General features: G+C 46.6%; 1 protein-coding gene across 5 annotated transcripts in view; it reads right to left on the reverse strand.

The window, feature by feature from the left end:
* Positions 1–23,626, reverse strand: part of FNIP2 (folliculin interacting protein 2) — a 126,394-nt gene that overhangs the window by 43,574 nt on the left and 59,194 nt on the right. For 3 of the 5 annotated variants that reach the window (XM_070769188.1, XM_070769190.1, XM_070769187.1), the window contains exons 2-8: positions 21,334–21,460; positions 17,469–17,588; positions 15,207–15,307; positions 14,159–14,230; positions 11,524–11,624; positions 11,270–11,359; positions 9,274–9,345 (exon numbers count right to left, since the gene is read on the reverse strand). In XM_070769188.1, the coding sequence (XP_070625289.1) occupies positions 9,274–9,345; positions 11,270–11,359; positions 11,524–11,624; positions 14,159–14,230; positions 15,207–15,307; positions 17,469–17,588; positions 21,334–21,460 (683 nt within the window). The remainder of the gene's footprint in view (positions 1–9,273; positions 9,346–11,269; positions 11,360–11,523; positions 11,625–14,158; positions 14,231–15,206; positions 15,308–17,468; positions 17,589–21,333; positions 21,461–23,626) is intronic. The other 2 variants (XM_019977640.2, XM_070769189.1) reach the window with 1 other exon arrangement.

A 23,626-nucleotide genomic window follows, 5' to 3' on the forward strand; every position in this document is an offset into this window, starting at 1 on the left:
CTGTTTTGTTCAAGATAAGGATTCAGCTTTATCTGGAAATACGTCTGCTATTTGGAGAGCTTACTGTAGTGATAATCTGACAAAATCTGGATTCAAAGTGACAACACCCTGAAACTCTTAATTCCATTTGCTCAACTTTGACGGAGCACCTACTAAGTTCCTGGCACTACCTGGGTCTGAGGCAGAAAGTTACAGCACAGAAAGTTCTTAACAAGCTCTGTCCTTAACAAGCCTGCATGCATGGAGTAAATAAACAAGATGATAACAGAGAGTGCTAAGTTCACATGATTTTCTTTACGAAACCAGGACAAAGGTTTATTCTCCAGTCAGTGGTCCAAGAACACCCTTGTGAAAATGGTACATCTCAACTAAACCTAAAACTCAGCAAGAGCCAGTCATGGAAAGGGCGTTATCAGATGTTCCCCAGGAAAATGACTAGATCATCTGAGTGTGTCTCTTTTAAAAATCTGTATGTACTCCTCCTCGTATATATGGGGAACATGTTCCCCCCACCATTCAAGGATCCACTGAACATCTCCTATATGTCAGGCAGGATTCAGGCTACTGGGGATGGAGCAGTCAGCGTGACTCAGTAGCTGGGTCTCTGCCCTAGGGGAGCTTACTCTTCATGGGAAAAGCAGCAGCAAGCAAAAATCCCCAAGGAATTACAAAACACAACCAGAATGTGGTGAGTCCACAGGGGCAAACTCAACATTGGAAAAGGAAATGCAAACTCAAACACTCAGAAGCTGCTACGATTCCTCCAATGGGAAGAACTGTGAGTTTGGCTGGTTGATGCTGCTGCAAAATGGAGTCATGTGCTCTCCGACCTGACAGCACACCTGGGACAGTGCAGAGGCAGGACTGCAGCAAACATCTGGGTCTAGAGTGCAGGTTTGGACTTGCCAGATAGCCCTCACTGGCAGGAGACACCTGGGCGGAGGAACCCGCAGAAGCCCCAAGTCCTCCATCTCTTGCACAGCTTGGACAGAACAGATGAGGTGTCTTTGTTTACGGACACACTCGCGCCAAAACTCAGTTCAGTTCAGTCGCTCAGTCGTGTCCAACTCTTTGCGACCCCATGAACCGTAGCACGCCAGGCCTCCCTGTCTATCACCAACTCCCGGAGTCCACCCAAACCCATGTCCATTGAGTCGGTGATGCCATCCAACCATCTCATCCTCTGTCATCCCCTTCTCCTCCTGCCCTCAATCTTTCCCCACGTCAGACACTTTTCCAATGAGTCAGCTCTTCGCATCAGGTGGCCAAAGTGTTGGAGTTTCAGCTTCAGCATCAGTCCTTCCAATAAATATTCAGGGCTACTTTCCTTTTAGATTGACTGCTTTGGTCTTCTTGCAGTCCAAGGGAGTCTTGGACTTTTCTCCAAAACCACAGTTCAAAAGCATCAATTCTTGGGCGCTCAGCTTTCTTTATGGTCCAACTCTCACATCCATACATGACCACTGGAAAAACCATAGCTTTGAGTAGACGGCAAAGTAATGTCTCTGCTTTTTAATATGCTGTCTAGGTTAGTCATAACTTTCCTTCCAAGGAGTAAGCGTCTTTTAATTTCATGCCTGCAATCACCATCTGCAGTGATTTTGGAGACCGGAAAAATAAAGTCAGCCACTGTTTCCACTGTTTCCCCATCTATTTGCCATGAAGTGATGGGACCGGATGCCATGATCTTCGTTTTCTGAATGTTGAGTTTTAAGCCTTTTTCATTCTCCTCTTTCACTTTCATCAAGAGGCTCTTTAGTTCTTCTTTACTTTCTGCTATAAGGGTGGTGTCATCTGCATATCTGAGGTGATTGATATTTCTCCCGGCAATCTTGAATTCAGCTTGTGCTTCTTCCAGTCCAGCGTTTCTCATGATGTACTCTGCATAGCAGTTAAATAAGCAGGGTGACAATATACAGCCTTGACGTACTCCTTTTCCTATTTGGAACCAGTCTGTTGTTCCATGTCCAGTTCTAACTGTTGCTTCCTGACCTGCATACAGATTTCTCAAGAGGCAGGTCAGGTGGTCTGGTATTCCCATCTCTTTCAGAATTTTCCACAGTTTATTGTGATCCACACAGTCATAGGCTTTGGCATAGTCAATAAAGCAGAAATAGATGTTTTTCTGGAACTCTCTTGCTTTTTCAATGGTCCAGTGGATGCTGGCAATTTGATCTCTTGTTTCTCTGCCTTTTCTAAAACCAGCTTGAACATCTGGAAGTTCACGGTTCACATATTGCTGAAGCCTGGCTTGGAGAATTTTGAGCACTACTTTACTAGCGTGTGAGATGAGTGCAAGTGTGCGATAGTTTGAGCATTCTTTGGCATTGCCTTTCTTTGGGATCGCAATGAAAACTGACCTTTTCCAGTCCTACAACAGGCTAATGTGACCAGACCTCTATTTTCTCTTCAAGCTCAGCTTGCAGACTCTCCCCTCACTGCGTCCAGCCTCCCTCTGTTCCCAGTACATAGCAGTCTTTATGCTGCCCACACACAAACTTGCAAAGCCTGTTCCCAACCCTGGGCTCTGCCCCAGCAGCCCCCAAAGTTTAACATGTTCTCTGCTCTGGTCTTCACCAAGCAAGTTAGCAAGGTGCTTGAGTCAACTGAGACTTCAGCTTCCAGGAGAGGCATTCCTTGAGCAAGCACTCTGGTGGTGACTGAAGCCTGCCTACATTTTATTGTCTTTCTCTGTGTCTTCTCTGTTGAATATAAACTACATGTCTACTTGATTACTGATCTCTCCTCACATCCAACAAAAACGTCTGGTGCATAAGATTCTCAAGAAAAGTTGCTTCATGATGTCTGTCTCAATCAACAAGCACAGCAGACCCAAAACATTAGAAAAAAAATTTCTAGAGAGTTCAAAACCTGAATTTGTTAAAAAGCTTCCTATGGTCAAAACTGTATAGAGAGCATAAGGATTTTCTCCCCACCTCTTCATTTTAAGTCTTTTTTATGTTTGACAGGGAAGCCTAGTGGCTCAGATGGTAAAGAATCTGCCTGCAACGTAGCAGATGCAGGTTCGATTCCTGGGTCAGGCAGATGCCCTGGAGAAAGGAATGGCGATCCACTCCAGTATTTTTGCCTGGAGAAACCCATGGACAGAGGAGCCTGGTAGGCTATAGCCCATGGGGTCAAAAAGAGTCAGACACGACTTAGGGACTAACAGTTTCACTTTGATGGTGGAAGTGATGATGGTGGTGGTGGTAATGGTGATGGTGGTGGAGGTGATGGTGGTGATGATGGCAGCGGTGGTGGTGGTGATGATGGTGGTGGTGGCGGTGGTGGTGGTGATGATGGTGGTGATGTTGGAGGTGGTGATGGTGGTGACGGTGATGGTAGCAGTGTGGCTCTGAGCCTGAACCCTTTCTCCCAGTTTGATACAGAGGGTACTACAACTAAAACAGTACACGACAACAGCTTTTGTTGACTGTAACACTAACAGTACTTCTCTTAAGAGTTTCTGCTTATTAAACACTTGAAAAATATAAAGTTCTTTAAAGTTCAGCAGTTGTGTTTCTAATCACAGAAGAGTTGAAGTACTTAAAAGGTCAATTATTGTCTGATAGGAAGACGTCTTTTTTAATAAACCAAACAAGTTAATTGGCAAATCAAATTCTGATTAAAACACATTTAGCTCCCAAACCATAGAATTACTTTAAGACTACATACAGTCCTCAAAAGCACCACAGGTAACTTTTCAGTTTTAATAAAATTTCTTTAAAACCCCCTGAATGAAAAGACAATGTTCTTCTCATCAAGATTTCAAAACATACCAATTTTTAAAAACAGACTTCAGGGGACTTCCCTAGTGGTCCAGAGGTTCATTGCAGGGAACATGGATGCCATCCCTGGTCAGGGATCTAAATTCCCACACGCCATACAGTGTGGCCGAAAAAAGAAAGAAAAAGAAAAGAAAAACAGACTGCATTTTTAGAGCAGTTTCAGGTTCACCACAAAACGGGAGTGGCAGGTGCAGAGTATGCACAGGTGCTCACATGCACAGCCTTCCCCAAGAGCAGCATCCCCACCAGAGGGCATGTCTGCTGTGACTGACCACCCAGAGTCCAGAGCTTCACGGGGGTTCACTCCTGGGTACATATCCCACGCTGTCTGGACAGATCATGACACGCGCCCACCACTACAGCACCACACAGCATACGTTCACTGTCCTCCCCCCATCTACCCCCACCCAAGCCCTGACAACCACCATCTCTTTCCTGTCTCCATCGCTTTGTCATTTCCACGATGTCACATGGTGATTCTTACAATAGCACACCATCACATCAGCCTTTCGTGACTGCCTTCTTTCACTTAGTCATGAGCTTTTAAGTTTGCTGCTGTCCTTTCTTGGCTTCATAGCTCATTTCTCTTTAGCATGAAAAATATTCGACCAAAAATACCTTACATTTTAATCCCTCATCTAGGATATAAATTCTAGCCTAGCCCTGGTGACCTACTCACTCTCTACATTTATACGCCAAGTTATGTAACTTACCCATGTCTTTGTAGCCATAGTCTGAACTCTAAGAACGAATCTACAAAGGATTTGTAGAGGTTGGTCCTTTGTTCTTCCACACAAATAAAAGTGATTTTGCCCAACTTCACAAAGGATTTTAATTGAAATTACACTGACTTTACATATTTATTTGTGGAACTCGATCTCTCTCTCCAGATAACATATATGCATTCCTCTAACAACGATTTTAAAATTTCTCCTTGACAGTAGCACATATCTTTTCTCAGAAATATTCTTAGATCTCTTGTAGTTTTGCCTGCAGTGTGCATTACTTGTTGATTCTAATTTTTCTTAAACAGGTATAGATGAATACAAGTCTAGAAAGGAAAGAGGTAATGTGAAAGAACTGACAGATTTGTGAAGAGAAACATCTATTCTGGGAGCACACCAAGGGTCTGGCCTGAAATATGAGAAGCACAAAGAACTGAGGAAGCTGAGCTCCGCCCCAGCTGAAGAATAGACAGTTGAGCCCGAATCAGCGCTATCCTTCCAAGCCCTCCTCTTAAGCTCAACTGTGCCTAGCTGGCCCAACTGTGGAAACCAGCAGAATGAGTGAGTTCTTTAACAACAGGGGACCCTCCCGGAGGTGAAACCCAGACGGCGCTTTGCGCTCCCAGGGCACACTGCGCACAACGAGTGTGTGGTCCGTGTGCAGACCCGCTCCTCCTGTGACATCGGCCTGCAGGGGGTGCACAGACTCCTGGTGACCTTCCGCCGGGGAACTGTACCTAGTCCTCTCAGACCCCTCATTCCAGATCAGGTTCCTCTCTATAGAGGATGATTTAAAAGGAAAAAAAAAAAAAAGAGGCCTCTTTTCTTCAGGTGTGGTGTGTGATGTTCAGAGTTTGGGGCAGCCGTTAGAAAGCCAGTTCATCGTGAGGATGAGCCAGTGTTAGCTGTGATCTTGGAGCTTCTGCTGCCTGTGCAGCTGCAGATATTCCCCACGTTCCCAAGGTGTTGGCCTTGGGAACCTTAGACATGAGTGGACATCAAGGTCAGAGAAGCTGCACACAAGCACTGCACTCTAGTGTAAAAAGGCGTTTCCCAAGGAGGGCAGGTTAAGCTCTCAGACGCCGGTGTGTGTGGACTGCAATGAATCCGTCACCTAAATGCAGGGCAGGCAGGGAAGCTGGGTGTCTCGCTGTCTGCGGATAAGCCAGGTGGGGAGGGTGGGATGGTCCCCATGCTCATGGATAATGGGTAACAGAGAAACCAGCACCAACTCACACATTTAACTGAACACAGGCGCAGGCACCACAGACAGCAGTATGTACAGAGCCACGGATATACACGGAACACAAAGCAACATAGATCAAAGGTCCTGAGTGCCGCAACTAACTGCCGGCACAGCCAAAAAAAATTTTTTTTTAAAATGACATTTAAAAAGAAAAAAAAGACATTTTACCTCTGTTTTCTTTCTTCCTAAAACCCAGAACCCCAGTCTAGTCACGTGAGAAACATCAAACAAATTCTAACAACTGGCATTCTATGCAATACCTGACTGCTAGTTCTTGAAACCATCAAGGTCACCAAAACAAAGTCTGAGAAACTCCCAGAGGAGAGTGGAGCCAAGCGGACACGACAACTGTTAATAAACACGCCATCTTATTAACCAAGATGTTACTAACAGGGAGGCTTGTGCAAGGTACACAGACGCTCCCTACTATCATCTCAACTGCTCTGCAAATCTACAACTGTTCTAAAAAATAAAAATCTATTAAAAAATATTTTCCCCATCTCTCAACCAGTAAGACAGGAAGTTACAAATTATAGGAAAAAGAGAATAAACAATGTCATTAATTTTTTACGTCTTCTCTTGCTGATTCAAGTCAAACTCTGGGAGTCCCTGCTCTGCTTCAGGATGAGCACTTGGTCCCACACAGCATGGGTGGTGAGGAGCAGAGGCCTGGGGAGCACAAGAGGCCTCAGTGGACAGAGACCTGCCCCGGGAGCACCCAATGACTTTGAAGCGGCTCCCAGGAGGAAGGGAAGCAGAAGGCCCATCGGGGCCCCATGCAGCCCCACGTCTGCCATCCCTGCAACAGGACGCCGGGAGCCTCAAAGGAGAGGTGCCTCGTTCACGAGCTGAGCCACCAGGGAAGTCAGAGTTCACATTTGCACCAGATTCACATCTGCCTCCTCCTCCCGAGAAAACACCCAGATGCGGCTGCTATGGACCTTTCACTTCAATGCACACTCAGCCTCTCAACGTTCCTGCTTCTCGGAGGCCAAAAAAGACTCATCTAAGGCGTGATTTAGAGTCAGAGAACTACCAAACCTATGGGGATTCTGATGTGCACAACGTGAACCTTCATACCAAACACACGATAAACCGAGAAGCTACCCAGGAACACCCAAACTTCCGCCTAAGGTGCCAACTTTCTGTTGGCACCAGCTCCCCCCAGTCTCTCTAGTCTTTTCTGGAACAAGAAGGAGCAGAAACAGACACATAAGAGAAAGTTACAGTGGGAACCTTGTGATCTCAGGGCTCAGAGTGGGACTCGGTCAAATACTAGTCATCTTTGGGTAAAGAGTGTTCACTGCACAAAGGTGTGCACGCAAACGTGTTAAGTCACTTCAGTTGTGTCCGACTCTTTGCAACACTATGGACTGCCCACGCTTCTCTGTCCATGGGGTTCTCCAGGCAAGAATACTAGAGCGGGTTGCCATGCCCTCCTCCAGGGAATCTTGTGTCGCTGACATCTCCTGCACTGGCAGGTGGGTTCTTTACCACTAGTGCCACCTGGGTGTTCACCACATAAAGACAAACACACCAAATTCTATGAGCTGCTAAGGCAGCAACTGGTTTGGAGCATGGCCTTGCTTCTACTGTGGTTCCTGCTTCTTTATTCCTGGAGACTTGACCAAGACAGAGCCAGCCCCAGCCAAGCCTGACTGGAGAGGCTCCAGGGGCTGGGCTCTGGGACACTAAGACCATCACACCGCACACTCTCAGCCTCCAGTGGCTGATGGATGGGTGTGACTCAAAGGCCCTCCTGCAGCGTGGATGCTGACCGCACCCCGTACAGATGGAGATCATCCCAGGCACCACGGAACACAAAGTCAGATGATCCTCTTACCACGCCATAAGCGGCATAGCCCAGGTTTTACATTTGTGTAAAAACTGCTACAAATGAAAACAACACAGGTCCAACTAATGGCAATTACACCTCTGACCAAGTTTACCTAAGACGGGATCAGGAAACGCAAAGTCAATCAACTCACTGAAACCAATCATACACAGAATGTTGTGTACTTTTCATCACGTGACATATATTAACCAAACAGGTAGACTCTGTCACAAACTCCATTTCACTTAACAACTTGGGAGCAGAGCTATATGCCGAGCAGGGTGAAGGGCTAGGTACCACATGGAAGGGACTGGAGGGAAACAGAAATGACTTAAGGCAGCAAGCCCAGCCCAGGCTCAGCACAATGAGGTGAGGGCCAACCGGCTGCAGTAGGTGCCCCAAGCCTGCAGCGGGCACAGCCCACACACCCCCGAACCCTCCAATTCCACATCATTCACTCACCACCCTTCTTTCACTGCAAGGAATCTATCTCTGATCTGAACCACAAATCAAAGTCAAAAGCAGAATCAGGTATAAGAGCAGAAACCAAGAGATCTTAAAAGCAGTCTTGAGAAAGTTTAAGGCTTTGAGACAGGCTGCGACCCAGGACCCTTTGCTGTAGTGCGTGGGCCTGGACAAATGTCTCAGCAGATACCAAGAAACTAGAAGGGACTAAAAATAACTGCATGCATGTGCAGCTGGGGCAAGTTAAAGACACAAAAAAACCAAAGACTCTAACTACAACTTCTGAAGATCCAGGAACAAAAGCAGAGTGTTGGGAGTAAAAGCAGGGTACTGTGCATGCCCTCTGCACACACCACCATGCCACCCCTCCAGCCTGATCCCTGGACGCACTCCTACGAGCACCCCGTGTAAGGAACCAGCTCAGCTCACTCCCCTCTCCTCTCCGGGAGCAAGCTGCTGCTGCTGCTGCTGCTGCTAAGTTGCTTCAGTCGTGTCGGACTCTGTGCGACCCCATAGACGGCAGCCCACCAGGCTCCCCTGTCCCTGGGATTCTCCAGGCAAGAACACTGGAGTGGGTTGCCATTTCCTTCTCCAATGCAAGAAAGTGAAAAGTGAAAGTGAAGTCACTCAGTTATGTCTGACTCCTAGCAACCCCATGGACTGCAGCCTACCAGGCTCCTCCGTCCATGGGATTTTCCTGGCAAAAGTACTGAAGTGGGGTGCCATTGCCTTCTCCACCGGGAGCAAGCTAGGGCACCTGTTACTTGTTCTCGCTACCCCTGCTGCAGTGGGGGCCCAATAAAGCCTTGTTTGAATTTTGTGTCTGGTCTCTTGTCAATTTCTACTGATTAAGGAGGCCAAACACTCTGGTCAGTAACAGCCTGACATCATAAGAAAAGGCACAGAAGATAAAATCTAGAGCAATATGTCTCCAGGACAGAAGGAGTGAATGGGTCAGCAGGCAGCCCTGCCACGCTCATGGTCAGAGTGACACCCACGGACACTGTCCCTCCCCTGATCTGACCCTCAGCACTCAGCAAGCAAGGACCACTGGCTCAAGGAGGCATCTCTCTTTTTAGAGGGACACTTCTCAGTGCGTGTTCACTGCCAGGGCTCATCCTGGTGCACATCATGCCTGGACACTACCCCTGAAGGCCCAGAGCTCAGAGTGCTCACCCCAAGGGCGATGCCAAACAAGAGGAGACACGCACGTACCTGACCGGGCGATGCCGCTGTCCCTGTCTTCGTTCTGTCCTCTGCTCGGCATATCAACCGGGGTGCTGTGTGCTGTGGGAGGCAAGGAAACCTGGTCAGTGGACTGTTCAAATCAACTGCACTCATTTTTATGATGGCTAGTGAGGACCAGCGTAAGTGTACATAGAGAGGAACGAGAAAGCAGAATTCAGTGCAGCAAAGACAGAGATGGGGGAGGAAGAGGAGAGGGGTGAGGAAGAGATGGGGGAGGGGAGAGTAGGGGGGAGAAGGGTGGTAGGAGAAAGGGTGAGGAAGGGGTGGGATGAGGAAGAGGGGGGAAGAGTAGAGAGGAGGTGGGGGGCGGGGGGAGCAGGAGAAAAGAAGGGGAGGTGGAGGGAAGGAGAGGGGGCGGAAAAGAGAGGGGAGGAGGAGAGTGGGGGGGAGAGAAGAGGGGAGAGGAGCAGGGCAGGTGGGGGAGGCAGGATCAGGTGCCTGTCCTACAGCAGCACAGACACTTATCCCATACTCACCTCTAACTGAATCATAAACTATGTGGGCACTTGATACAATGAACTGCATCCTGCAGTGGATACTTTGAGGCATTTTCCTCATTAGTAGATTTTAAATAGTATTTAAGTATTTTCAATATATTAGAATGTACTTCAAAATATTAAGAAATTTCAAAATGCTTTATAATCAGTTTTAGTAACAACTATAGGCCACCTAGAGAACTACGTGAAAACCATTTCATAAATTTGAAAAATGTTTCTGTTTTATAACCCATTCTCTTGGTAGATAGAAAACACGTATTTATTTTCAACAATTTTTTCTCCACCTCTTTTCCATATATACCGAGATTCAGAATTATTGTAGACTTGCTTAGAAAACACTCTATTGTATACCTAGTATCAGCAGTAAAATAGATAACTAATGAGAACCTATGTATACACAAGGAACTCTACTCAGTGCTCTGTGGTGACCTAAATGGGAAGGGAATCCAGAAAAGAGGTGATACATGGATACGTCAAGCTGTTTCACTTCGCTGTACAGTAGAAACTAGCACTACACTGTAAGACAACAAAACTCCAAAAAAAACTAACAAAAAAAGAAAACACTCTATCAAGGATTACAGACTTCTAGGAAAGCTTCAGATCAGTCTTAACTATTTCCTTATTGAGCTAGAAGGTAGCTGACATGTGGCTACAGTTAGCTTTATAGTGCACAAGGTTGCCCTGCCTGAGTGTTATATTTGCCAGCTATTTTGTGAAGCATGTTTATTTTTGCAATTTTAAGGAGAGTGTATAAACAAACATGTTATCCTCATTTTGAAGTAGGTAGGAGAGTGTCTGTCAGTTAACTAGGGGGCCTAGCATATTTTAGGCTACAAAGAAAAATGGAATGAAGCATACCATTTGCCATAAACACAACCTTTCAAGTTAGCAGTGAAGACTTCCACACTTGTTAATCATGCCAGCCTACACAGATAGCAGACAGCCTCAGCTAGAAGACCAGGCTCTGCTCAGAGTGTACCTCCCAGAGAGATGCAGACAATTACACCTGTAAAGAAGCTGGAAAATGCACTTGAGCTCTCTCTCTTGCCACAGAGACAGAGAGAAAATGAGTGAGGTTGGTCTTCCATGCTGTTGTTAGAGTGACTTTTGAAAAGACTGTGCAGCTAAGGATGCAGGTGAAAAATGGACTAAAGATGCCACAGTAAAGAGAGACAGTTCACAGCAGCAGAAGAGGCTGAAGAAGATCAGAAGATATTATCCTCTTAGAAATACGAAGGGCTCATTTTGGATCAAAATCAGCTTACACTGGGGTATTACAGAGACTTTACAATAGGGGTTCACGGGTGGAAGTTTCAGAACATGGGGAACTTGGCAGCATTTGGAACTAATTATCTCAAGAGCCCCTTGGATTTCTAGAGAGGTGCCAAACAGGATTTGTTTCCAAGAACCTGCCCAGGATTTATTAGTGTGTGCGGGTCACACCGTGCGCAGCATTCCACACAAACCTGCAAAGAAAGAGGCGCTGCGGCTGAGCCGGAGAGGTCCTCCCTCGGCCGCCCCTGGGGGCAGCTTGCCGCCGCATCCCTGCAGCGCACCTGCGGCGGAGACGACACGGGGGCGGACAAGGCACACACAGAATAAACACAGATTAAAGATACTGCCAGAACAAAACAACACCGCAAACTCAAAGAAAGCAAAACGCACACCCGCAGCGGGGGGGCGCCCAGAAAGCAAGACCCAACTACGCGGCGGAGTTTACCTAGGTTACTTCCGGTCCGACAGGGACCCAGGTTATTCTGATTTGTGTTCAGTTTCCCCAGGTTAGGATCTTGGTTGATGTATTCGAAGCTGTCTTGCAAGCTAAGTCCAGAAGGGGATGGAAGGGAGAGAAACATCAAGAGATGAATACAGCTGTTTGCTAACAGACTCTCAGGTACAAGACAATCCACCAGTTGGTCAGATTTTTCTTTATAAATTAATAAAGTCTCGCATCTACTGGAGGGAATTAATCTTCAGGGGAATTTGTTGGAAGACAAGAAAGGTTCTGGGAGGTAGTTAAACCTTTAAAACTAAATGACACATTCCAAACATTTACAATCCAAATATACAATTTCACATTATATAAGGGGGAATAAGAAACTCTAAAATCTTGTTTTGGTGACTAAGACCAAGGCTAATGCTACTTATTTCAAGGGTAATTTTACATAAACCTTCAAAATGAAATTCATTTTAACTCTTAGTTAACATCCATGAGAAATTTGGCAACCTTTTTCAGGAGGACCATATAACGGAAATTATGATTTTTATAGGAGTCTGATTCCACAACTTCTAAAAAGTTAGAATTACTCATAAATAAACATGTGAGAGGGCTTCCCTGGTGGCTCAGATGGTAAAGAATCTGTCTGCAATGAAGAAAACCCAGGTTCTATCCCTGGGTTGGGAAGATACCCTGGAGAAGGGAATGGCAACCCACTCCAGTAGTCCTGCCTGGAGAATTCTATGGACAGATGAGCCTAATGGGCTACAGTCTTTGGGATCACAAAGACTCAGATATGACTGAGTGACTAACACAACAACATACTTGTGAGAGAAGCAGATTTTAATAATTTATTGTATTTACTAAGAAGTGAAATAAAAAAGATTTTGAGGATAATATAGCATAATGAGGCAAAAATCATTTTTACTTAAATCTAAGCTCAATATTTTATTGAGGGAGTTAGTATAATAAATGCTCAGGTAGTAGCAAAGATCTGAAAAAGAATATCTCACCAAAAAAGAAACATTAATTCCTATGCTTGCTCCTACTGCTGCTAAGTCACTTCAGTCGTGCGACTGAAGTGCGACTCTGTGCGACCCCACAGATGGCAGCCCACCAGGTTCCCCTGTCCCTGGGATTCTCCAGGCAAGAACACTGGACTGGATTGCCATTTCCTTCTCCAATGCATGAAAGTGAAAAGTGAAAGTGAAGTCGCTCAGTCATGTCCGACTCTTAGTGACCTCATGGACTGCAGCCTACCAGGCTCCTCTGTCCATGGGATTTTCCGGGCAAGAGTACTGGAGTGAGGTGCCATTGCCTTCTCTGATTCCTACGCTTAAGTCCTGACAATCCAGTCTTAAAATGCTCAAAAATATAAATTCTTTACTGGGCTGAAAAGTAAGTAGACTTACTCAAAGGCACCCAAATTTGCAGAGAAACATACTTTTAATTTCCAAAGACCGTAAAAAAAATACAGCCTTTATCTGACCCTGAAGAATACCCCTTTAATTTATAACAAACATTTCTTTCAAACTTACCCAAGTATAACAAATGTTTTGTTATTTCATTCAAAAATAGAATTATATAAGATATTTCTGCTTGGAAAATTCAAAATACATGAACAAATGTGCCAAGGTAAGAGTTAAGTTAGACACTGAAATATTCTTAGTCTACATAGAAGAGCAAAATTAAGAGTTGGCGGAGGAACTCAGGAGCAAAAATCAAAACACTGCCTGACCTGAGCCCCCACCAACTGCAGAGGTGGCACAGATGGCTGAGACAGTGAGCACAGACAACCTCTCCTGCCGTTCAGGGGCCTCTCAGCCTGGCAAACTCACCCTGTGCCTCATTTCTTTAACAGACAAGGCTTTCAGATTTTTTTTAATGTGGGCCATTTTTAAAGTCTTTATTGAATTTGTTACAACACTGCTTTTGTACAACGTTTTTGGTTTTTTGGCTATGAGGCATGCGGGGTCCCAGCTCGCTGCTGACCAGGGATTGAACCTGCACGCCCTGCATTGGAAGGCAAAATCTTAACTACTGGACCACCAGGGAAAAGTCCTGATAAGACTTTAAGATAAAATAATACTGGGGATAAAATAACATTGGCCACTCATTACTGCAGTCCCTCCTTTTTTCCCCTTCACATTTCATTTTACAGGAAATGAAAACTTGGTGTCTGGCAGTAGGAACAGAGCGTAACAGGTAGAGACCCCAAATATATGTACAGACAGATCTGTCTTCATGGCCAACTGTTAAGGTCCAGGGCCTTTTCACACTCACTGTGTACTGGACAACGGCCACCTTGAAAACCCTGTGTTAATGGGGACTCGTCCTGCTTCACATCTCAAAAAGAGTCACAAGGAGTGACTTGATCCAGAAACAGCCACTTGGAACAATGGGGGGTGGAGGGGGGGACAACCCAGAAACAGCCACTTGGAACAGTGGGGGGTGGGGGACACCCCAGAAACAGCCATTTGGAACAATGGGGGGTGGGGGGCACACCCCAGAAACAGCGACTTGCAACAGCAGGGGTGGGGGCATACCGCAGAAACAGCCACTTAGAACAGTGGAGGGTGGGGGCACACCCCAAAACAGCCACTTGGAACACTGGGGTGGGGGGACACCCCACACTTACTTGTTTGTACTCCCACAGAAACTGCCCATCCTGGCAGAGAAGACTTTACTAACCATCAGCTGTGGAGGAGAACTGGAGGAAAAGACAAAAGAACAGAGCAGGAAGAGATGCTTTTTTGTTTGCTTGCTTTTATTTCTACTTTTTCTGAAGCTCTTATTCATTTCTATATTTTATTTGACAAAGAATGAGACATGTATTTTTCAAATCACTGTATCAGTGGGGTGCCTAGATTTTTTTTTTCTAATTTTATCATTTTAAAATCCCAAGGATGTTAAAACCCTAGAAGAGAGACATGGAGACATTTCTGGGGGCCACTTTCCTTGGGAGCAAGTATTTCAGATGAACAAACTTCGCTTAGCAGGAATCTTTCAAAGTAGAAGTTTGTTTTCTCTCAGGTTACATTTTTCATCTGTCACATGGCACAGGATGAACAGACAGAAGGTTAGACATGCAGAATAGGGAAAGGCTTTCTTTCATAAATCATATAGCTTGTGCCTCAAGCAAGCTAAATTCTGTTCTGACATGCAGACAATGGACATATTCTTTAATGGAGTCGCATTTTGTTTTTTGCAGAAGTTTTTATTCTAGACACCATTCCCTGGAAACAGAAATAAACTTGCCATTCATTCAATGATTTTTTAAAAAATAAGAAAAAAATATGTACCTCAGTAAAAGGAAAAAAGTCATGACTAAAATTTTAATCTGAAAATGGAAAATTTATGAGATTTTGAAAAACTTAAAATATTTGAATAATTCTGATAGAAAGTGTTGCTGCTACTAACCTAGCAGATAGAAGACTTTGGTATGCATTTTTCACTTACAGTACTTAGTTAAAGCTTAGGATTTTGTTCTGCTAAGCTGATTCAAGGTAAGAGTTATGTAGGAAAAGTCTATTTTAACTGTTAAAGATGCATAAAAAATATCAAGTGCTAACAACATCAGATGACAGTCTATTGTTTAACTATGTAAGTTTTTTTTAAGCACGTTTGAATTAGGAGTCAGCATCCCCATGCTATGTTTCACACGTGGTGGCGGTGCCAGAACTCACCGTATGTAGTGAATCTTCAGGGTAGAGCCTTGGTAGCTCATGGCGACCGAGCCGAACATCATCTCCCCGAGCATGTTGACATCAGAGGCGGGCCGCGTGTACTATCGGACATGAAAGGAACCACCACAGTGTCATGCACAGTGTGACCGAGAATAACGCTCAGCTTGTTGGTAATTAGACCTGTTTCTCAAAGCAGCATCTGATAGCTTTACAACCTTAGTGACTGTAAAAATGGTGACTGCCTACTTTTTTCCCCCCAAATAATCACTAATGTTCATGATTTCTTCTTTACACATGATATCCTCACACAGGACCCAAGCATTTTACTGAAGCTCATTTTTAATCTTTTTTATGAGAAGCAAAGGTTTTCCTCATCTCCATTTACAAAGGCTAAGAAGAAAGACTAGGTGATGGAAGAGACAGGGTGACTGCTCTCTTGGTACTAAGAATATATTCTGGGAAGAAACAGTCCAGGATTATCCAACCAAAATTAACACTGCTGAACAAAACGCCCCTTGGGGCAGGTGAGGTCCAAAAGATGATAAGACAGTCTGATCCCCCTAAAGTTTTACAAAAATATTTTTAAAATATCTGAACCCTTACCTCTGACCAGTCTTTCGCATCCCTTTTGCCAGCACAGAGGGCTGCCTCTCCCCACAACTATTCACACCGCTCTAATGATGGCCTCGTCTTCTGTGAAATCCAGTGGCCACTTCCCAGTTTGCTTTATTAAATGTCTCACAGTATCTGATGTGCTAATTGCTCTTCTTCTTAAATCTCTGCTTTCCCGACTCATCCCCTGGACAAAACTGTTGCTTAGAGGGCCCTCCTATCACGCCCACGTCCACAACCACTGCTGTGATTCTGGTTCTTCCCGACATGTGGGAACCCCCACACCTTCATCTCTGGACCCTGACTTGCCTGGGGCTCTGGAAGCCAGCAGCCAAATGCCTTCACTCACATGGCACAAAATCTGTATATTGTGAAATATGATGGTATGTGAGTGGGTGCATTTGAATAGAGGATGCTTAGCTCCGACTGTAAATGCTGGTGACACACGATAAGGAAGATGGATGAGTGTCAACCAAACCAGAAGCACCCACGTGGCCTGACCAAAACCAAACCACCACCTCCCGTGACTCAGGCCACCAGCCAGATCTTGGCTGCTTTGCTTTCTACTCAAGCAAAAACGTGGCATCACCCTTAACGCTCCCTTCTTTTAACTCAAAATCCACACACATACACATATATATTCACACACAGAAAGGCACATACATACACCTACTTACACGTATTTGCGGAGAAGGAAAGAGAAACAGCAATCAATCCATCTAATTTAATAGGCTCCCTTCTTAATACATGCAGACAGAACTGACAGGCTTTCACGCTCTTCATTAATAACTTCGACCCACCACCATTTCTTAATCTGCTTTCTCTTGAAGCTCAAGGTCCACGTGCGAATTGTGATTCTCAACTCACTGCTAATTCACTCTGCGCCATTGTAACCACACTGCTCTGAGACCTGGGATTCTGTCAAATATGGGTGGACACGTGCAACCATCCTGGCCGTGAAGAGAACAACGTTCTATACGCCTGTGGTTGCTGGTACCTTCCCTGGGTTTGCTGTTCTAGCAACATGGTAGAAAAACTCACATGACTAGAAAAATAAAAATAAAAACTGATATATCCTCCACAAGTAGTACCCTTCTGCAAGTCATATTTATGAAACAACTTCCCTTATGCCTGGTTGGCCAATATTCTGCAATAACCCTTATCCTCTGCTCACACACACACACACAGACAACATAAAAATGCTACCAGTCCTCTATTCTTCACACTCAACTTAGGTCTTGCCTTTCCATCTGCTCCTATAAGAAGCTTTCTTCCTTCTACTGGCAAGAGCTATTTTCTCAGGATGTCTGCCCGCATCCTGAGACTCCTCAGAACTCTTTTGACAAAACTGGAAAATACATGCATTAGCCAGTTCTGACAACCGAACAAGCAAAACAGGAGGGATCGCCTCCTTTGTAATATTTCTTCTTCATTTGGTCTGTGTTACACTGGATCCCCACTGCTCCACTTTTCTCTAGTTTTTATGGAGAGATAAAAGCCAAAGCACTGACCTAAAATACCTGAGACACATTTTTGGATCTGCAGTCTCCTACTGCAGGAGCGGGCGCGTCCAGCACCATGATCCCCGTGGGGAAATGACAGTAAGTGACTTCAGCCCTAGGGCTATTGCGTTCACAGGGGCGGCTTTACCTGGTACTTGGGAAGCTGCTCCTTGGCATGTGGCAAAGATCCCCCTGAAGGGCCATGAGCAGCAGGGCCGCCTCCTGAGCAGCTTTTGGCTGGCACTTTCGCAGGGAGGTCCTCCGTTCTCTGAGTGAAGAGGGAGAGGCAGGGTGAACACACCAGCACCAAGTGTACCAGGCTCCCCACACACGCTCGCTGGGGAGCCCTTCCTTAAACCACTCTGCAACCAAAGAGTAGCCCCTACTTGTCGCAACTAGAGAAAAGCCTGCATAGCATCGAAAACCCAGCACAGCCAAAAATATAATAAATAAAATTATTTTTAAAAATCCATTCTTTGTTTTATTATTATCATTTTTTTTTTTTGGAGGTATGGTGCAGCTTCAGGGATCTGAGTTCCCCAACCAAAGACTGAATCCGGGCCCTGGCCATGAAAGTGCTGAGTCTTAACCACTGGACCACCAGGGGGTTTCCCAAGAATATTCTCTTTAAATAACGCAGCTGTTATTGAAGTTTCAATTTATACTTGAAAATCATCGATGAGACCTGACCTCTGTTTTGATTATTAGAGGATTTTGGAGTACTTTGTAGAGTCATAGATTAGAATACCGATGAGCATACAGCCCTTGATTCAAATTTAAATTTTCACCAGGCAAAAGGAATTAGGAAGGCAGAAGGATTCATTTGGAAAGTCCAGGCATGTGCTTTCATGACACACCCTTCTGCACTGCTTCAGAGAAAGTCACGCGGTTGGGCTTGTGAAAGATGAAGACAGAGCACTGAACAGAGGCCCCTATGATCACCCAACATGTGACGCAACATGGCCTCCAGAGGTCAGGGCTCGCGGGGCATGAGCTACACACATTTCCTACATGGAGTCCAGGGCTGCTTTCTGTGACAGTGACACAGAGGAATAAAGATACACCTGTCCTAATGTTTCCCATCCTCCTGTGCCAAGACACACTCCCCGCCAGCAGACGCAGCCTGTCCCCTCTGTGATGCGCGGTTTCTATCCTCAGTCTTATTTGCTTTTTGTGTGCAGCTTTGCTTGGACAACCATGAATGCAACTGCAGCTTATCTAATCTGCAATGTGACAGTCACACTGGTGGTCGAATGCAAATGCCTGCAGTCATGTGCCTGCTGCCAACTGCTGACGCTTGGTGCCTGTCGGTGGGGAGGGGGAGGGGGGGGAGAGGCTGAAGATGGGGAGGGACGGAAGGGGAACAGGAAGCATGTGTCCCCAGTGGTCACGGGCAGGGATGGAGGCCCAGGATGTGGAGTCATCCCTGAGCAAATGCACACCCTCAGTGGTCTCTTCAGGTCTGCCCGCTGCTTCATGCTGCTGAAGCCAGGAACATGGCCCTGCAGCGAAACATGACTCACACCTGTCCCACACCACCAGGCCCTCTGGCCAAGCCATCCGCGGGTGGTGACAGCACCCAGTCCAGTGAGCAGAGCCCAGACTGCACTTGTTCGGTAGGCTCAGACAGTTTCCAAGCCTACCCGGGCCCAGCTTCCTCTGTAATTATTAATAAACGAGCACTTTCCGGGACACTTCTATTGCATACCCCAGGATCATCACTGCCCCTACAGACATGATTCTGGTTCCTTTTTCCAACCAGTGAGAATTTTTTCCCTCTACCTGTTACCACCATCAAGAGCCCAGGTGACAGAATGTGGATGTGCAAATATACCATCTGTGCAATACCTTCAGGGAAATAGGAAATTATGTGGGAAATCAGGGGGAAACCGCCTGCTGTTCACCAAACAAAGGGCCAAATACCAGCTCACCTGAACTTAGGTACGAATCTACCATGAAAGCCTCAGGGAATATCTGAGAGACTTCTCATCCCCCAGTCCCCCGCTTACCTAACAAGCCTGACAACTACTGTAATGATTAGCTACCTGGCCGACTTCCACGTGAGAGCACCATGGGATCTGCCCAGCTAAACTGCCTTTAACTAAACACTTCCTTCCTGTAGAAATGACCTTATGAGAAGCAGGAAGAGATCTCAGCCCTGAAGAGACGTGGACTGTGACATAAACTATTCAGTTACTTAGCTGCACATTCTCTAAAGTGCCAGGATTCAGTCAAGACAGGTGGCAGGTTACTGAACATGAACAGAAGGAACAGAAAAGGGTTTAGTTTGTAGACACCTGAGTAACTGCTGAAAGGCGACCAGTCAGAAGCACACCGGACAGCCATCCTGAAGCCTCACAGGGAGGACCAGACTCTGCTCCCACCAGACACGTTGCTCTACCTTTCCCATTCTGGTTCCAAGGGATCAAGGGCCACTCTGTCCTCATTTTTACCACCCCCAGAGGCCCCACGCCTCATCCCCCCACAGCACCACCTCCACCATTACCACCAACCTCACCATCATCATTACCAGCCCCATCTCCCCCAGGACCACCATCTACATCCTCATCACCCTCACCACTACCACCACCATCTCCACGACCAACCCCACCATCATATTACCACCACCATCCCCGCCAGGACAACCATCTCCAGCATCACCATCTCCACCATCTCCACCAGTACCACCACCACTACCATCATGATCACCATCTCCACCACCATCACTCCATCATTACCACATCTTCACCATCACCACCACCAGCACCACTACCACCACCATCACCTCCAGCACCACCACCATCATGATCACCACCACCATCACCATCTCCACCACTATCACCTCCAGCACCACCACCACCACCATCACTATCATCATCATCTCCACCATCACCACCACCAGCACAATGACCATCACCTCCAGCACCACCACCACCACCATTTCCACCATCACCACCACCAGCACAATGACCATCACCTCCAGCACCAACACCACCATCATCACCATTTCCACCAGCACCACCACCATCACGATCACCACCACCAGCACCACTACCACCACCATCACCTTCAGCACCACCACCACCACCATCACCATCTCCACCACCATCACCTCCAGCACCACCACCACCACCATCACTATCATCATCTCCACCATCACCACCACCAGCACAATGACCATCACCTCCAGCACCAGCACCACCACCATCACCATCTCCACCATCACCACCACCAGCACAATGACCATCACCTCCAGCACCACCACCACCATCATCACCATTTCCACCAGCACCACCACCATCACGATCACCACCACCAGCACCACTACCACCACCATCACCTTCAGCGCCACCACCATCATCACCTCCAGCACCACCACCATCATCATCACTATCATCATCACCTCCACCATCACCACCACCATCACCATCTCCACCATCATCATCTCTATCATCATTACCATCTCCACCATCACCACCACCATCACCATCATCACCTCCATCACCACTCTGCCCTCCACTAAAAAAAGAAAATAAGTAAACTTCCTGGGTCAAGCAGGCTTGAGACATAGGCCCTTTTGCTAGTACCCTGAAACCCTGTGGTGAGGAAAGCTCTCCACTTCTGTTTACCCCAGTGCTATGTAACACCTCTCACTATCTATGGTAAATACCAGACCTTCTCTTCAGGCAAATGCTTCATGAATTTTAGAGTTCTTAGTTTTCTCATTATACAGCACATATTTGGCATCAAAAACCTATTGGATTGTGACTCACTAGCAAATTCACTTATGGTAACATCTATAGTAGCTGCTGAGCATCTGCATGATGACTGGCTAACAGTCTTACCTGTGTGTATGAATAAGTACTCAACTGGGGTGGTCAAGGAACCTCTGCCCCTGTTTCCTCTGAATCACCAATGAAGCTGTATGACAGCCCAGACAGCAGATGCTGCACTGACCAGAGAGATGGTTAAAGCACAGATGCAAAAGAGGAAAGCAAAACCACATTTCCTACCTGAGCCGCCACCTCCTCCATTTTGTGAACAGCTTTAGAATCAAACAAGACTTGTCTGCCTCTCCTTTCACAGTCCTGGTAAACGATCAGGCGAATCTCATTCAGGTCCAGCTCTGAACATGACCAACTGTGGATTAACAAGAGAGAAAGGAGTAATGTTAGCAGCAACACTCAGGCTGGTCACAGAAAGACGAGTCTCCCAGCCGGCACACATGCGCATATGGAAGACACCAGCATGTGAGATCGCGCAGACGGGGGCACACAGCCCTGGCTGCAGACTCTGACAGCCAGTGCCCGTGATCAAGGCTGGGAGCGCTGCTGAGATAATAGATCATTGGAGAGAAAAATTCTCCTTCCAAAGCAACTCTGGGAACTGCCCTGGTGGTGCAGTGGATAAGAATCTGCCTGCCAGTGCAGGAGACACAGGTTCAGTCTCTAGTCCGGGGAGATTCCACATGCCTTAAGAGCAACTAAGCCCGTGCACCACAACTACTGAGCCTACTGAGCCTCAGTGCTGCAACTCCTGAAGCCCGAACGCCCTAGAGTCCATGCACTGGAACAAGAAGCCACTGCAACAAGAGACCTGTGCACCGCAACCAGATCCAGCACGATCAAAAATAAATAAATAAATAAATTTTTAAAAAGCAAACTCTGCTCAAAGACGGCAGGCAGGAGTGGCACAGGTGTGTGGAGACAGCTGACCCGGATGCCTGGGTTCCGGGGGGCAGCACGGCCGAGGCTGGAGGGCCTGGAGTGTTCCCACCTCTGCACCATCGGACGGGAATCTGGAAGCAGTCAGGAGAGCCCTCGCTCCTCCTCTCCTAGCCACCCAGTCTCAGGCCAGTCGGAGAGGAAAAACATCGCCTGGAACTTATTCTTTTCTTCTACTATGGCTGGTTCTAACATGGAAGTTTGGAAAACCAAGTGCATCGCTGCACAGAAGCTGAATTGCTGACAATGACAATCAGCCATAAAGGGAGCGTGTTTTTTCCTAAGCAAACCAAAAGCCACCGAGACAAAACGGCTCCAAACACAGGTTCATTCTTCAGCCACAAGTGAAATCAGAACTCGAAGACTAAGAAAGGGCTGCACTGCTTTGGGCTCTTCAGTTACAAGTCTGTTAATCCATTTGTTCAACACAGATCTGGGCAACTGTGGTCACTGTGCTCCAAGCTAGAGGTTGAGCATCTGGTTAACTAAGCAGGCTTGATCGCTGCCCTCAGGGTGGATATGGTTCAGTGAGGAATACTGGGCGAGTTGTCATCTATAAATGTGTAACTACAGATTGTCCAAATGCAAGAAAGAAAAGGATGTGATAAGACTCATATTTTCAGGTTTAAGCAGTGGGGGAGGGCAGGGAAGTCCCTAGGATTTAAGGAAGACAGAGCTGGAGAGGCAGGTGGGAGACAGCAGGCCAGCTCATCTCTGAGGACAGCGAGTGGCCAAGGCCAACAGGTCCATAAACTCAGTCTACACTTTCGAGAGGTTGGTCCACGGCTAGAGGGGAAGCCGGGCTAGGGCAGAGTAAAACTAGAGGAAGGAAGGCCAAGTAGGATTTATTCTAAGAGTTCAGGGCCTTCAAATGAAGGCTAGTGTGATGGCAACTGAGGCAGGGGGAAGGGGGACAGATGCTGGCGGGAGGTACATCCAGAGGCAGAACCGACACGGTTCCGTGTGGACGGAGGCCAGCGGGGTGCCAGCTGCTGACAGCACTGACGTAAGAGGGCGGGGCACAGATGGAGAATTAGAGCACTGATGGACAGACAGAGTACACTGTAAAACTAAGAGATGGGATGGCAGAGCCAAGTCAGACACACATGGTTTCAGATTCAAACTCTCTGAGATCCCATTTCTCCATCAGCATGAGAGTATTAACACCAAGCTCACAAAGTTGAAGCAGGGATTACGTGAAAGTGTTTCACACAGAGGCCGACACAGCTAAGTGCTCCAGAACAGCGGTAATTTCCTGAAGAACTGTTGATGTCACAACGTTTTAAGGACATCACTACAGTGTCTAGTCCCCAACCACAAACTGCACATCACTGGTCCTTTTCTTTTCAGGCCCTGGTAATAATGAACACGTGCTTTTCAGGGAGCAGATTTGTTGTCATAAATTGTAGCCCCCAAAGCATCAAGTTCTGGTTGCACCTTCTCAACAACCCAAGCTCTATGCAGCCAGGCCCAGCATTGATCCTTCTAGTTTTCATACAACATGGCGAGTTTGTTTCAGAGATCTTTTATCTCCCACTTTCAATCCAGGCCTGGCTGGTCAGACACATTCCCTGACCCCCAC

Source organism: Bos indicus, chromosome 17 (assembly GCF_029378745.1).
Source record: "Bos indicus isolate NIAB-ARS_2022 breed Sahiwal x Tharparkar chromosome 17, NIAB-ARS_B.indTharparkar_mat_pri_1.0, whole genome shotgun sequence".
Taxonomy (NCBI): domain Eukaryota; kingdom Metazoa; phylum Chordata; class Mammalia; order Artiodactyla; family Bovidae; genus Bos; species Bos indicus.